Source organism: Schistocerca cancellata, chromosome 5 (assembly GCF_023864275.1).
Source record: "Schistocerca cancellata isolate TAMUIC-IGC-003103 chromosome 5, iqSchCanc2.1, whole genome shotgun sequence".
Classification (NCBI taxonomy): domain Eukaryota; kingdom Metazoa; phylum Arthropoda; class Insecta; order Orthoptera; family Acrididae; genus Schistocerca; species Schistocerca cancellata.
This window is the reverse complement of record NC_064630.1, coordinates 196727156-196744480: the sequence shown is the minus strand read 5'-3', so window position 1 is coordinate 196744480 and position 17325 is coordinate 196727156. Positions and strand designations below refer to the sequence as shown.

General features: G+C 40.7%; 1 protein-coding gene across 1 annotated transcript in view; it reads right to left on the bottom strand.

Annotated features, from left to right (window-relative positions):
- Positions 1-17325, bottom strand: part of LOC126187305 (cytoplasmic aconitate hydratase-like) — a 311989-nt gene that overhangs the window by 156458 nt on the left and 138206 nt on the right. Inside the window, exons 7-9 of the mRNA XM_049928298.1 lie at positions 14165-14295; positions 11680-11851; positions 9445-9662 (exon numbers count right to left, since the gene is read on the bottom strand). Of these exons, the coding sequence (XP_049784255.1) occupies positions 9445-9662; positions 11680-11851; positions 14165-14295 (521 nt within the window). The remainder of the gene's footprint in view (positions 1-9444; positions 9663-11679; positions 11852-14164; positions 14296-17325) is intronic.

Below are 17325 nucleotides of genomic sequence, written 5' to 3'. Positions count from 1 at the left end.
TACTTTACACTGACTAATGTAGTTTTTAAAAATACATGCATACCACATGGTTCATGATCATGTTTATACGATTGGCTACAAAGAAACTGTCGAGTTGAGTTTTGACCAGCCCGTTTATATTTGTGACTAACAAATATTTGAACATAAAATAAATTTCATGCAGTAGTTCATACTACGCACAGGCACATATCATAATAGTGTGATGTAGAAGGGACTTCAAGGCAAACCTCAATATTAAGATTGATAAGTATTGGTAGTTTGTGGTAAAGTGACTTGCCTAAACTTTTTAATTCACTCTGGATAATTCACAACAGTGTGCAAACTTGAGCCATTATCCTAACCCCTCATCAGTTGAAAATTATTTTAACAACAAACTTTTCTCTTCTGGTGTTTAGCATTTTTCCAGAATACAAAAACTGGACACATTAATTTCAAGAGATTAGCAAATAAAGCAGTTTTAACAGTGAAGACTTAAGTGTATCTTTAATAAAAGTTTCATATGAAAACAAATACTCATATTTTAAAAATTCATTTACACTGTTGTGATCATCTAGCTCTTGCACATATCATGCATGAAACCTGATTTAAAAAGGAAGAAGCCAAATCGATTTGTTTGTTTGAAATAAAGGCAGCAATCTGTACTATTGTTCTAATTAAAATTTCTAATAGTATCATTAGCCTTTCTCACATTAATTACTAGTTACTGTTGGTTTTCCATTAAAATGTGTTCAAAAAAGATTAGTTCACCTATTGTGTTGAGTAAAGTATCTGACCAGCCTGATGGCTACAGCATCTCTTCTTGACCAACCTATACTTTCCCACTGTGCTTCCATAGGAGCTTACTCATTGTGGCAAATGTTTGACAGTATTCATACTTCTGAATAGTATCCAGCTAGCTTACAAAATTTAAGTCTGTATTGTGGATTTTTGTTCTACCAAAACTCTTTTGCAATTTGTGTGGAATGTTATCTATCAGTTGAGCTGAAAGTGGTGATAAAGAAAGGAGCAACTGTCATATTTCAACTGAAATGCGTGAGTGACCAACATGGAGTGGGTATGATGGCAAGTCCTAAAAATGCAGTAATTAAACAAGTATGCAACTATATCAATATTGAAGGATGGCTAAAAGTGAATTAAAACGGTAAAATTGACTGTTTTTGAGTGCGACTTCTCTTTTGTATGACACGTGTATTTTTCAACTTCAGAAATTTAAATACAACAACTTCTGTGTCACCTGTTGCATGTCATTTTATTTGCTGTTGGGATAAAATTATCCTATAACGAAAAACACCTGTTAGTACTTTCAGATGCAATGTCAGTGTTTGTTCTTGCAACAACCAGCATGAAATAACTAAATATTTTTATTGTCCTCTGAAAAACAACTGCAGTATAATGCTCACATACTTTGCTTATCAGTTATGGTCCACTGTAAAAAATAGACGTAATATTTTTTTAAGACTAGTTGCACAACAGGCTTCTGACTTAGTGATTTTCAGAACTTGAATATTTATTCTGAGGCATGCTTCATCAGCAGAGAGCACCTATCTCTGCACAGACTGCAACCAGCTATTGCAGTACCAATGTATAACAGTATCTGAATTGCTGAGCTGATGCACTACTGCTACTTCATATTAGTTAACACCTATGCCACCTTGTCTAAGCAACAATCACTGTAGCTTGTCTATAAGGTAGTTGGTTCCCACAACTTCAGAGACTACTTTCACTCATATACACTGAATGAAATAAATAAATCCCAACATCAAGTAGTAGTCAGGGGAGATTAACGAAGCTGGTAGGCGTATTTCTACATCTGAAAGGTTTCTAATCATATTTCATACCAGTTGCATACGGGTGGCACTAGGAGTGCCACAATTAGGGTGCAAATCAGGTTTGTTACAAAAATGTGCTGCAACTTACCTTACCTACCTTTGACATTGGATGTAGTGAGTTAGTCAAGAATGCCTTTGTCCTCTTCAAACACAACATTATCAACAGCTCAAGAGTGAATGAGGTTGTGTAACTGGGCTACGAGGGGCTGGAGGTTCCTTTCACAGTATTCCAGACAGACTTGGCAGGAATGTAGTCACAGTACAAGATGGCTGGCGACAGTGGTCACAGGAAGGTATTAGTGCAACAAGACCACGCTCCAGATGGCCACATGATACTATTGAGAGGGAAGAGCAGTTGGTACCACAGTGACTGGTACAAATATGTTACTTCAAAGACAGCTCCGATCTGGATGCAACGTAGTGTGCATTCCACTGACCCCGAACCACTGCCATTTGGAACTTCAGTGGTGTCAATTGAGATAGCTTATTGGAGACTCTAGTGGAGATCTTTTGTGTTTTCCGGTGAAAGCCAGCTCTGACTCAGAGCCATTGATAGCAGTGTTTTGGTTAGGAGCAGGCCATTTGAGAAGTGCAACCAACCTGTCTGTGGCCTAGATAAACTGGACCTACCTCCATTCTGGCCTGTATAGGATGTGAAATTTCAGCATCATCCACAACCAGCAGTAACTGTTCCTGTATTGACAAAGTGCAACAGGCATGGGACTCCATCCCACAAACTGATATCCAGCACTGGTATGACACTATGCATGTTTGTATTCAACATTCTGGTAGTTACACCGCTTATTAGAGTACAAGCTTTTCACATTTGCAATGTCTTTTCTTGCACTTTCATTAACATGTGATATTGCTATGTTAATCACTTAAATATATTATCTAGACAAATGTATTCTTGAAATTTCATAAATCTACATTTAATAATTCTGGTGTTGTGATTTTTTCTTGTCAGTGTATGTAGCGAGTGAGTTTGATTTTTTAAATGTATTGATTTCTGTAAGGTCTGCCTTTTCATGTGAACTGCCAAATATTTGCTTATACTTGAACTTCGATTTTAAAAATTTCAGGGCTCAGCTATGTCACATTTTATACTGGTGTGAAATATTACTGAATAGTGACTAATAACCATACAAACAACTCTGTATTTTCACATGGCAATCTCAGAAAGCAGTATCATACTATGCATAAACATTACGAACTTACGCTCCCGAGCAATCAGAGGAGTCTGGGAGAAATCTGGAGTCTTGTTTCTCAATCACTTCCTCTTCCCCTCCCCCTGCCCCTGCCTTTTTCGTCTGAACTCACTTCTCGAAACTACTTTTGCTTGTTTTTGCTTTTTATTATTCATCCCTCTGCTGCTTTTTGGTAACTAGAATTTTATTATGCATTCTCTTTGTGCTGTTACTAAACGTAAAACAAATTAATGATCTAAGCCCTAAGTATCTTGTAGCAACAAGAGCAGTTTTAACTGTTGTCTACCACTTGCCAGTGAGCCATGACACAGCAGTTACAGGTGTGATACCACTTGCCAGCGAGCCATGACACAGCAGTTACAGGTGTGATACCACTTGCCAGCGAGCCATGACACAGCAGTTACAGGTGTGACAAGGAACTGGAGATTTCATTCTAACCTATTACGTGTCTTTGGAGGTTTCTACAGCCAAAAGAAGTATTTTTCTCAAATTTGTATAAGTTGTTATATAAATGTCTACAAATTTTATTGGTTTAAATTTGGTTATCCATTAATTTGTGAACCGAACCTACAATATACCTCCCACTGCGATGTGAAATTATTAATGATTTAAGGATGCAAGGCTGTTCCTGAGCATTCCAGCTAAGAGGAGCAGTGTGTTGATAACTGCAGATCTAGAGTTGTTGAAATAAATAGATGGGGAGTGTTGTAGCATTGTCACCGGAAAGAACAACAATGGTGTGGGTTTTTTTTTGGGGGGGGGGGGGGAGATTGAGAAAATACACAAGATTGCAAGTCCATCAATCATCAATCCTCTGACGGGAGATGAGACTACTTCTGCTGCTGCTTCTGGTGTTGCTGTTGCTGCTACAGCTGCAGTCCTCCTCTCTCTTTCTACTAGCTCTTTCATTCCTTTGGATGATCTCCATATTTCCGTCTGTCGGCAAATGGTGTCACTTTGGCAACACCACTCAAACCAGCTCCAGGGAATTAAACTTCTCCCAGCAGCTTGGCCAGCCTTCTTTGGCCCTCTCATCCCATTATCATTTTAGCTAGGTTACGTATTGGGAACTGTGTTTTTAGCCACTGCAATTTGTTAACTAGTAACTTTGTCATCATCATCATCATCATCATCATCATCATCATCATCATCATCAACAACAACAACAACAACAACAACAACAACAACAACAACAACAACCACCTTTGATGGTTTGCCATTTCTTGACCAAATGTGTATTTTTTTTTTTTTTTACCTGCTTACATTCCAGTGTATGTATGTTGTCCAAGTTATTGGCTATTTTAGTGAATGATGTGTGGACTGTTGACTGCCTTTTATTTTCCGTCCGTTGTAGCAAAATGGCGAGGGACATTTAATCTCTGGTTCAGGACCTCCAATGTCTCCATGGCGTAGTTTGTAGACCTTTCTCCAAGAGAAAGTCCTTTTTAGGTATTTCCTTCCATCAATTGGGCTTAACATGTAGTCACTTTTAACTACTTTTACTTATTAGTTTTCTAAGGTTACAACATGGGTGCTTATGACCTCAGTCTTGCACCCTAAAACAAACCAGAATCCCTCAATCCAACAGTGGTGCATCCGGAGGTCAAGATGCCTACTGAGAACATTTTCTAATCTAATCGGGAGATTCATAATAGATATTGCAAGAAGGCTAAAAATGTAATGGAAATCTTTTGCATCATCAATAATGAAATCAAGGTGAAAGAAATAGAGAAGTCAGAAGGTGGCCATCCCCAGGAGTCTGAATGTGACAGGAAACATCCCAGTCACAGCTGTACTACCCTGATCTGAAAGTCCAGAGTGTTCACCATTCAAAAGCAACACGTACATAAAGAAATTGGGTGCGGCAGAAAGGACGAAGGAAAGAACTGGCTGGTCAATGAGGTATGGTTGAGGAATGCCTAGACCTAGCATATAGCTGTGGATGCCCCATCTCCAACCACCCTGCCCCTGTTCTGGAGGTAGATTAAAACCTTATAACTGAGAATAAAAGTAACTTTCACAAAGAAAACTGATAACTATGTCAAACATCATGAATTGTCCACCAATATAAGAGGCAATAAGTCCTGAAATCCACACTCTGCACAGGGGGCCAAAAGGAGGTGGGCATCCCACCAAGGCTCCTTTAATAAAATTGACGTCTCTCCTAACAGCTACCACTATGCCGTTAACACATTACATGTTTCCAGCAGCGAATGGTACCCCATACTGGCAGGAGGTGTAAAAGCATACCACATCTGATCTCCTGGTGTAAAAGATGGTAGCACCCTAGAAATCTTTAAGAAAAGAATGTAACAGATGGTGAACGGTCATGGGGCCACAAAGACTTTAGGATCTTGAAAGAGATTGGTACTAGTATGTGACCTATGCAAAATCCAAGTGGGTGTGTGCAAGAAAACATGGAGAGGAGAGGGGAGATTTTGGCAGAGGGAAGCGAGGCACTTTCCAACTGGTAACCTCATCCAAGGGCAGGTATCAAGAGAATGATACGCTTTGTCTGCAGTAACAATGGTATACATAGTATGATCAGGGAATTATCAAATGGTGAATGCACGGGAGACAAAGAGCTAACACTGTCAAATCTGAAGAGGGAAGATTCCCACTTCGGCAAGGACCGGTCTGAAAAGGACCAACGGCCAGACGCTCGCCGTGATGGTGGACCGAGTCGAACAGTTTCAAAGATGAAGGAGCTGCTGAATCATAAACCTAGCAACCGTAGTACATTCAGGATGAAACCAAGGGCTGGTAAATAAGGTAATAGTAGCATGATCTGCACCCTAAGATGTTTGAGTAAGGGAGCAGAGTGTGTTAAGCTTCCATACACAGCTAGTCTTCAGGTGATGAATGTGGAGCACCCAAGTCAGCTCTTTATCAACAAGACGACTTGAGAGAGATGTGATTACACTACAATGTCCAGGTGCTGGATACCTAAGAAAAGTTTACGTCAGGGTGGACCGCAGTATGACAGCAGGAATGCATGACCCACAACTTTGTATGAGCGAACTGGAAACCATGGGAAAGAGCCCATGCAGAGGCCTGCTGGATGGCACCTTGACACTGACATTCAGCAACCTTGGAGCTGGTGTTCGGCAGAGGCTACAGAGTGGGAGCTGTATTGCAAACAAAAATTGTAATGTACAAAGCAGGGGTGAATAGAGCCCAATTTAGGTGACTAGCCCATTGACAGTGATGAGGAAGAGACACTCAACACACAAAGCCCTGTGAAATGCCATTTTCTTGGAACTACTGGGAGCCGATTGAAGCACTGACTAACTCGTAATAACCAGCAGTATAAAAATTGGTAACAGGGCCTCAAAAGCCCCATCATTGAGGGAACATAAAATGTGATGACATCACGTGGCTGCATTTGCATTGTGAAGGTCAAAAAAGTTAGCGGTAAGGTGTTGGCATTTAGATAAAGCTTGTCAGATTACTGCTGCCTATCTAAGCAAATAGTCAGTTGAAGATTCTCTCTTCCAGAAACCACGCTGATAGGGGGGCAAAAGGACTCAAGATTAGAGAACACAGCATAATCTGCAGGCAACCATCCTTTCAAGCAGCTCAAAGAGTATGTTGGTCATACTAATTGGCCAGTAACTGTTGAGAGAGGATGTGTTCTTGCCTGGCTTATGAATTGGGCAAACAACTGAAGAGTATCATCTGATTACAAATTGAAAAAAGGTCTCGGGCTGTGTTGTGGGACAAGGCAAGATCCTGATTCAGCTGGGTGAGTGAAACACAAGGGGATGTCTTCAACTTATCACTTCTGCAGTAAATGGTAGCTGGAGAGGAAGAGAATGCTGTTACAAGGGTGTTGCAAGGTGTCTGCAAGAACCAATGAAATGGTATGAAGACCACCCTGTAGAACAAGACCCAGAACAGCTGTTGACTGTTGGCGGTCAAATCACCATGGAGCTTTGCCCACACCTGAAATGAAGAGGCCCATGTCCCCAGTGAGGAGACATCTTATTGCATCTGATTAGATAGCAAGCCTTAGCATGAAGTCACTTAAAAGCAATAAAACTAGTTTCCAAAGGATGCCATCTGAACTGTTACAGGGCTCATTGGTGACCCTAAAAAGCTATTTGAACATCTTTGGTCCACCACAGCACAGGCCAACAGTGAGGTGTGGGGGGCTGTAGAAATGGGAATTGAAGTTCCAGCAGTAGATGATACCGTCTGAGGTGCCTTGCACAGACAGGCTCATAAATACAATCCAACAGAGGCAGCAAATGTAACAGCAGAGGAATATAAAGGCCAACCAGCTCTGAAGTGCCCCATGTGGTAGTCTGCATGACTGGCAGTGGCAAAGAAATGACAGGTTTAGTGGAAAGTGGTCACTGTCACAAAGGTCATCACGTAGTGACCAATGTAGCTGCCGCAAAATTACGGGAAGAGACTGTCAGATAGCTGAAAACGTGCTATGGGTAGCACTGAAGTGGGTTGGACAACCATCACTAGGAGGCACAGATCACGGTCTGTGAAAAACTGGTCAATTACGAGCCCCTCACAGACTAAGTGGTACTCTCACCACAGGGGGCAGTGTGCACTGAAGTCCCCAAGTAGGAGAAAATGAGGGGGGGGGGGGGGGGGGGGGGGGAGGAGCAGTTATTAGATTTATGGGGTCAATTCAACCCAAGTGGCTTGCTTGGAGGTAGGTAACATTGCAAATGGGAATTGCCGAGGTCATTTGCACCCCCACCACTATTACCTCCAACGAGCTGCAAAAGGGAATCCATTCACTGACATCTGTACGAACAAGAGTACAGAACCCTCCAGATGCCCTCTCGGGACTAGCATGGTTCCAAAAGAATGCACAATAACCAAGGAGCATTGGAGAATGGTCATCATCTAAGTGCATTTCTTTGATAACAATCCAAACCGCAGAAGAGGAAATAATATGATGTAGTTCCAGCAGGTGACAGTAGTATCCATTAGAATTCCACTGAATGATCATGTGACTGTTGGCCAGGAGGACTGGTTATGCCACAGGATCAGCGTCTGTAACTAGTGGGGATGGAACCACATCCACAAAAATCGCTTCACAATCATACTGCAATGGGGATCTGGTACATCCAGGGGTGCTACAGGATCATCATCTTCCTCCTCCTCCTCCTCTGTTTGTTAAAAAGGTTATCCACACTGAGCACGAGGACAGAAAAGAGCAGACAGCTCTGGGGCTCATTCACCGATTGTTTAGCTTCGAGCCTCCGGTCCAGGAATTGCCAGGGAGAGCGCCCAAAGAGCAGCCCAATAACCAGTTCAGTAGATGCCAAAGAAAAATGCTTCTCCAGCCGGGTGCAGAAAGAGATTCCCAAAGAATGTACTGCAGGAACCACAGGAGAGGAGAGATGTGGGAGATCTGGTTTGGGGAATGTAGGGGTAGTGGGGAGGAAGGCAATGGTTGCGATGTTAGCCTGACTAATAGTCATATCCACAGGATGTGCGTGTTCATATTGCTTCTGGGTCTCAGCAAACACCAGATGCTCAATATATTTGTACTCCTGAGTCTTCTGTTCCTATTGGGCGAAGTGGCAAGATGAAGAATGATGTTCTGCACATTTGGAAAAAAAAGAGTGAGTGTTCGCAAGGATTGTGTTTGAGGAACGATTGTCCACAGCTGCCACATTGTGGGGCCCCCGATACAGTGGGATGACGTATGCCCAAAGTGCAAACATCTGATTCATCTCACAGATGGTGGGCCATACCATCACACCTGTACACTATGACCTTAACTTTCTACAGGACATTCCCTCCTAAGGCTGAGATAAAGGTACCTTGGTGGGAGGCAATGGGAAGAGACATTAAAGGTAGCTGAAATTTGTTTCTTTTGTAGAGCAGGAGAAAATTAGCAACACACTTGCAACAAAAATAAGTTAATGAATCCTATTCTAAAACTGAAAGTTCAGTTTATTTGATGGAGCCTGTGTACAATTGTACAGGAAAAGTTTAATCAGATCTTTCCCTAAATAAGATCCTAGAGTTACAAAATGTTAAGTAAAAATATGAAGAAGCTTGTCATTTCAGCAGTTTCTCTTTACTCCATGTCACATCAACACTCATGCCTATATCTTACTTCATACATACTTCCCAAAATGGGTTAAATGACTGAATTTAAATGCAAGTGCCAGTACTGCCCCCTCCCCATAACTGAATATTTACAAAGTATTTTTTTGTTGATTGTTATCCACAGCTTTCTTAAACTGTAGAAATGACTGGTCACACAATAAAGGATAAATTAAACAGAAGCTTAAGGTGTTACATGCCATTCCTACAATGCATATTTGCAGTTAACGCCAAATTATTAATGAGTAATTATCGGCAGTTATGCAGAGGTTGCTGTTATTTTAGTTAATACTGCCTACGTGAAAGATAAAGTTCTTTCTTACCTTGTTTGTAAGACACTGGCGGAAGTCTGATGGCATATCACTCACTGACACTCTGTCATGTGGTCTTTTTGGTCCACTAACTGAAGACACTACAGTACCCAAATCCAAAGTCACAACCTCCGAGAAAACAGGATCTTGGGATGGGTCAGAGTAATTACGAAACATTTTCACACGCTTCAAATACTCTTCAATAATTTTAACTTTTTCCTCTGAGCGATCTGGAAAAATAGTTATGCAGGTAATGGCGGAGCACAATATATGGCATTACAATTAGTAAATTACAAGGAAAGCTATGTTATATTTTATCTCTTAAGGCCTATAATGGAAGTAAAACCAATTAGATAAATTATTTATAATATTGCAACAGGTCAGTGGGCATATCAGTCATTAGCTTCCAAAATGTTTTCTTCATTAGAAGTAGGGGAGGGGGGAGTGGGGGAAGTGGAGTAGGCAGCAACAGAAATACAAGGGTGGTTTGAAAAGTTCTCGGAATCACCACGAGAGTCAGTGTTACTGCAACGAGATGTTCACGTGATAGTCATGGGACTGTTGCCTGTAAACATGTGCCATGTCAGTGTTCTTGGAAGAGAGCTGCAGTGGTGACATGGCTCTGTTGTTGTTGTTGCATAGTGATTTGCGAAGATGGAGGGGAGGAAAAAATAAAGATTTGAGCAGTGATTAAGTACTTCATAAAGAAAGGTATGAAAGCAAAGGACATTCATGTCAATTTCCAGAATACACTGGGGGTGGGGGGCCTCTGCTCCTTCATATTCAACTGTTGCCAAATGGACAAATGAATTTAAATTTGGTAAGGGGAGCTTAAATGAAGATCCGCACAGTGGTCAGCCAAGATGTGTCACTACTCCAGAAATCATTGCAAAAGTGCACAAAATGGTCATTGAGGATTGCCGACAAAGTACGTGAAATTGCTCATGCTTCCCAGGTGTCATCTAAAAGGGTACATCACATTTTAACTGAAGAATTAGATATGAAAAAATTATCTGCAAGATGGGTGCCACAACTATTGATGCTGGATCAAAAATGCGAGAGAATGGCAAAAACACGAACTCGGGTATGAATGTCGTCACACCAACCTTACCCACCTGATATGGCTCTGTCAGACTTCCATCTCTTACCAAAGCTGAAAATTTTTCTGGATGGACAAAGATTCACTTCAAACAAAGAATTGATTTCTGGAGTTGACAACTATTTTGCAAGCCTGGTGGAAACTCATTTTCGAGATGGGATCAAGCCACTGGAACATCATTGGACCAAGTACATTAATCTATAAGGAGACTACAGTGAAAAATAAAAAAAAGTCTCAGTGATTTAAGTACTTTTTTCCTAGAACTTTTCAAACCTCCCATGATGAATTCTGTCATCTCCTAAATCAAGGGGTGGCTTTGGAAAATTAAATAGTGAAGGCAATACACAATCAAATAGACAAAATGACAAAGCCTGGTATAGAAATCCTTGGATATCACAGAAGACATTGAATTTAATTGAGGGAAGGAGAAAATAAAACTGCTGCAAATGAAGCAGGCAAAACAGAATACAAATATCTAAAAATGAGTTATGCTAAGCGCAAAATGGCTAGAAAGCAAAAGTAGGTATACAGAAGCATCTATAACTAAAGATAGATACCAGCTACAGGAAAATTGAAGATGCATTTTGGAGAAAATGGAAGCAGCTGTATGAATATCAGAAGTACCAGTATTAAGCTAAGAAGGTAGAGCTGAGAGGTGGAATGAATATATGGAGAGGCTACATAGGGAAATGAACTTTAAGGCAATATTATAAAAAGAGGAAATATATGAAAGGACACATTCAGAGACAAGGAGTCACCTATTTAATATTGGAGCGAAGTGGGGGAGGTGGGGAAGCAAAGAGAAGAGTACTATCAGCTGGTTCACATGATGTGGGCTTCAATAATCACAGACTGATAAGTTCTTTCACAGGATAGAGTATGATGGTGAGCTGCATCAAATGATTCTTCAGACTGAAGATGAGAACCACCTACAAATTAGGTCATTTTTCATATTTTCGTGATAACAGTAAGCAGTAAGAAATAATATACAATGACTTATTTTTTGAACAATGCCAAATTGCGGATTTCCTGTACTACAAAATTGAGATTAAGCTATTTACTATTTTTGATTCACTCATATGTAAAGCTAGTGGCTTAAAATACTTTCATACTACACTGATTAATTAAAAAACTATAAAATTACTTACTTGTTTGCTGTAAGTAGGCTAAGCTCATGTTGTCGACAGGAAAAAATCCTACAGTGGCACCATATTCTGGACACATATTGCTGATAGTTGCACGGTCAGCAACAGATAATTCACTAACACCAGGTCCAAAAAATTCTACAAACTTTCCGACTACTCCTATTTGCCTCAGGTGCTGTAAGAAAAAAATACTTTAAACCTACAGAAAGCACCAGTATGTACAATAATTTTGAACAACGAAGCTAAAGATAAATAATTTGTAGTGGAATCTAAGAAACTAAATGAACAAAGAATGTGTGAAAATTCAACTGTTTGCAATGATAGGCTTTGAACCCTGGTCATGGCTACATCCCCCCCCCCTCCCCCCCACCTTTTAGTAGTAGTAGTAGTAGTAGTAGTAGTAGTAGTCGTGGTGGTGGTGTGCAACAAATGGCACTATCCACTCATGCCTTACAGCCGGACTCTAAAGCTATTTCTCGATGCTGTGGGACTAGCGCCTATGGGCGAAATGAAATGCCAATAAGTTTGATCTGACCAATGGTGGGTATGTTAGCAAATAATGAACTTTTACCTAACGAAGGAGTAGAAAGTCTTTCAAATGATACTCTAATCAGTGGCCAGTGAGCAGTGTTACAGAAGTGAGTTAGCCTGACTGGCCTTGTTTCTGCCACCAATTCATTTCTGTGAAAGTAGTTTCACCAACAAGTTTTGAACACTTAAGAAATAGTGGCTTCTTACCATATACCAGGGAGGATCTGAAGTAATGCACAATAATTTGTCTCTGGTATTGCAGCTGGAATGTTGAAATTTCATGACAATGTACTTTCAAGTTTGTGCTACGGAGAATATTTTGTTTTCACATGCAGTTTTAGTGAGAAGCCCAAACTACAAAACAAATATGGTGTTCACCCTCATCAATTTGTGAAGCGCAGTGAAGCGTAGTTCAATATTTGTGAGCCAACTGGCATAAACTGAGTGAAATTAATTCACAGGACATGTATGGGGATGACTGTATAGTTCACTGCAATGTCTCCAGGTGGTGTGGATTCTTCCAAGAGTGCTGCATAAACCTTAGTTATTTCATCATGTTCCAGGTGGCCAGCAGCAGCTGCAACCCCACAGACACCAGAGCCGCTGAGACAGCAATTTTGAACGACCAGCATGTGAAACTGGGTGCCTAGGAACCTGACAGGCAACTACAAGTGCCAGCGAACGATAAGTTTGGATCACTTACTGCATTAAGCCACAGAAGGGCATGACTTCCTGAAATGAATCATCACTGGTGACGAGTGTGGGCGTACCACTACAAGCTCGAAACAGAGCAGCCCTCTACGGAGTGGAAATGTGCTGGTTCCACAGTATGAAAAGAATCAAACTGACTCAATGTGCTAGGAAAGTGCTTGTGACACTGTTCTAGGTATTCATGTAATGTTACTGGTGGACTTTGAGGAAGACGGGACCAGTGTGCATGCTGCAGCATCCATTAAAACTTTAAGATGGGTCATGTCCTTCTAACAAACACTGCTGATGGTGTCAAAGTTCTTAATGACAATGCTTCTTTTCATGAGAAAACTGTCAAATTTTCTGCGGTAGGTGCTCCAGCATCTGTCATACAGTCCAGACCTTGCACCATCAGACTTTCATCTGTGTGCTTCCACGAAGAAATTCCTGACCAGCAAACACTGACAGATGTGGAAGGGATATCAGCAGTTCGCAGATGGCTACACTCTAACCAAAAGGACTTCTACGAACATGGCATATTGGAACTGGTACCACAATGGGAGAAATGTGTTGGGAACATTGGTGACTATGTACAAAAGTAGATAACAGATGTAATTTGTGCCAGACCAGCACTCTAACTTAAGTTTCCCACTTATCATGAGTGATTGCCTTAAGACTTTGCTATCCATGCACTACTCATGGCCAGACTCAAACTTTCACATGTTGTCAAGGATGTGTCTACTCCTTGTTCTCTTACATCCACCATGTATATTCCCATAAAGAAGACAGAAGACCTTTAACTTTAAAGTCACTTGCTTGGTTTCAGCAGATAAATACAATTGCAGTGCCTATTTTATTTTGATTTACAACGCAAAGTTCCTTTGGACACGTGTGCCTGTCCAAAGGAATAGGCGTTGCGGTGACTAAATCCATTACAAAATACATTAAATCTAGTCGCAACTGCAGATATGGACTATCATCAGCTGTAGAACGAAATGACAAAAATGAAAATTTGTCCAGGACTAGGACTCTAACCAGGATTTCCTGCTTTCTGGAGAAACTTTGCGTAGTAAATCTGAATAACGCAACAGGCACTGATTGTTAAGTTCATTCATGATTTTTTGTTTTGTTAGCTATTAAACTTTGAGGTAACAATCTTCCCTCATAAGTATAAAGCCAAAAGGTGTCAATAAGAACATCTGATAACCTTCTGAAGCTAATTTCAAAGTACTTTGGATCAAGTAAGGTAACTTTATTGTAGACAAACCTTTGTTATAGTCAACACCAAATCTGTTGATGTTGCATACTGATTTAACTTTCCTTCTATTTTGTAACCCACCACTTGGGGCAACAACATAGTTATTGCTTGACCCAGCATGACTGCTTCAGCTTCAATACCTGTAGAAACAAATTAAAGTGAATCAGAACACATGGTATATCACAATTTTTTCACAATGATTGACAAAACAACTTAAACTTACTAGAAATTCTTTGGCTACTCAGATGTTCTTCCTATATGCCGAGCTGAGTACTATGTCGTCATTGCACAATGCGTCTACCTGAGCTAAGTAGCCTGAATATGGCTTTCTGCCTGGGCTAGGATGATGATGATGATGATGATGATGATGATGATGATGATGATGAATTGTTGAGGGCAACACCAACACCCAGGCCCCGGGCACAGAAAAACCAAATCTGGCAGGGAATCGAATCCAGGACCCTGTGATCCAAAGGCAGCAATGCTAGCCACTAAACCATGAGCTGTGGACATCTGGGCTAGGACTGCTCAAGCAGCCTACCGCGCCTTGTATTGAATACCTTTAAAGCACTTTATGCAACATCTCCTTCTGTCACTAATTGGTCCTTACACCTTGTAGGTGTAAAAATAGGATTCAGAATGTGAAGCTTCTCTATGAATTTATGGTTTTTACAACTACTCTAAAGATAACTCTTCAACAGTTTCTAATCTGATTTTGGTAATATATTTCAAAAGTTAATGTCTCTTTCAAATTCTACATACCTGGAAGAACTATCAATTAAATCACAAGTTGAAACATGATAGAAGCAGCAATTCGAAACTCTTTCCTTTGTATGTAATACCTGATCAGTGTATTCTTGAATTTGGAAAATGCCTATGATACTACTTGGAGGAATGGACTTCTGGACAGTGTTCCTTATTCGTAGATGCCTTCTCCAGCTCCTGTACATTCTCCAGCCCTGCAAACAGCTACTCGACAACTGCATTTGACAATCAGCCAATTGTAGAATGGGCTAACACCACAGATTTCAAGTTCTCTTTCGAGAAAATAGTTGATTCTAATTGCTGTTACTCCCTTTTTTTTTAATTTACTTGTTTTAAAACTGGGGGATACAATTCTCACTTTTAAGGAAAAGGTGAAATAGGTGGCCCTCACTTTTGATGAGCAACAAATGTGGCTGCCACTCCTTAAAGACCTGAAATCACGATGCCTCAAGGCTTTAAATACTGTAAAGTGTGTAAGTCATAGGTGTTTAGGAGCAGACAAGGCACATCTGCTGTAATTTTATAAATACCTCACACAGCCCAGCTTGAATACCACACACATCGATCAGCAAGGCCTTTATACTTCAAAATGACGGATGTGGTTCACCATGAGCATTAGACTGTCAACTCTAGCTTATCCAATAAGTCTGGTTTCTAGCTTATGTGCACAGGCTGGTGAGCCTCCACTGTCTATTCAACATTTTCTCAAGGTACACCAAGCACTATGGGTTCTGTCTGTTTCAAAGTCATCAGCACTGGCAACCACAGCCTAGTCGCGGAGAACAAGGCCATTTGGGATCTGGGCAAAGAAGAGCCTTGAGACATTACATGTGGATGGAATTAAGGTTGAAAGCTAGACGTGGAGTAGGGAAGTGTCTGGCTACTGAAGACACCCAGGTTATCTTTTGAATTGAATGGGTTTCGGGAAGAATTTTCCCAATATTTTTTAAAAATAAATTTTACAATGTTCTAAACTACCACCCAATTTTATTAGAGTTTACACTGATAGATCTAAAGTCGTCCTCACATGGGGCACGATAGGGGGGAGGGAGGGGGACAGGCAACAGTGCAGTCAAATGCAGAAATTAAACAATTTATCTGATCTCACACAGGGCATGATGATAGGCTTTCAGGCCATGGGTGGAAGCACTTCCAAAATTCTTAATTCTGTAAACGGTTCACACACTGCCGTGGTTAAAGTACACTGAACAGCAAAATGGTGCTATCCAAAACATGCACCGAGGCAACTGGTGCACCATGGGCCATAGACAACAGGAGTGAACAATGGCTGTGGAGATGTTTATGGAGAAACAGGTGTGCAACATATCAACCAAATCAACCAGGGGGTTACCAACAGTGTCTCCTCGATGGGGCCTCTACAGCATGTGCCTGGTTGATGCAACCATGTTAACTGCTGTTCATTGGTGATGAAGACTAGAATTTATACCTAAATATCAGAACTGGACATACACTATGTGGTGACAGGTGTCCTCTTCAGAAAAATCACATTTTATGCACCATCAGATACATGGCCATTGGAATATACAGTGTGAATCACTTGAAATCAAACAGCCTGCAACAACTGTTGGAAGGATCCAGGCTGGAGGAGCAAGCATTATGGTCTTGAGAACATTTTAATCATTCTGGAAGGGACACAGGATCAATACAATTATGCATTTATGATTGGTGACCATATCCATCCCTAAATGGAATTTGGTTTTCTTAGGCACAATGGCCTTTGCCAGCAGGACAATGCAATGTGCCCCACAGCTCGCAGTGTATGTGTATGGTTTGAATTGGAACTAAACTGAATCAATGATCTGTGGAACCATCTCGATCAGGCTGTTCGCGTCATGCTCAACCAAGAAACCTAGTGCAGCTGGCCATAGGTCTGAAGTCAGCATGGCTTCAAATCCGTCTGCACATTTACTGACTATTTTGCTACTTTCTTATAGACAACTGTGCCATCTGCAAACAGTCTTAGGGAGTGCCTGACACTTTCTGCTAGATCATTTTCATTTGTATACAATGCAAAAAGTAATGATCCTATCACATTTCCTATGGGTACTCTGGAGATTGACTTAACATCCATGTTTTCTACAAAGCTGTGGTTCTTTCTTATTAAATTAACAGAAATAATTTCCATAAAATTTGATGTTATCTAAATAGAAGTGCTCTCTCTGGAGTGAGCGTGTCCAGTTTTGTGAAGTTTTATAAGCTGATGTCCTTACTGACTGGAAACGGAACTTATCTTTTTGTTTTTAAAATGTTCATAGATATTGCATTGTTTAAGCATGTACACTACAGACAAAACAACAGGACAACAATATGAACAAGGGAAAAAATGTATGTTTTATAGGGTTGCATTCGCAAATCATGTTTACTAGCACGTCCCATGTGATGCA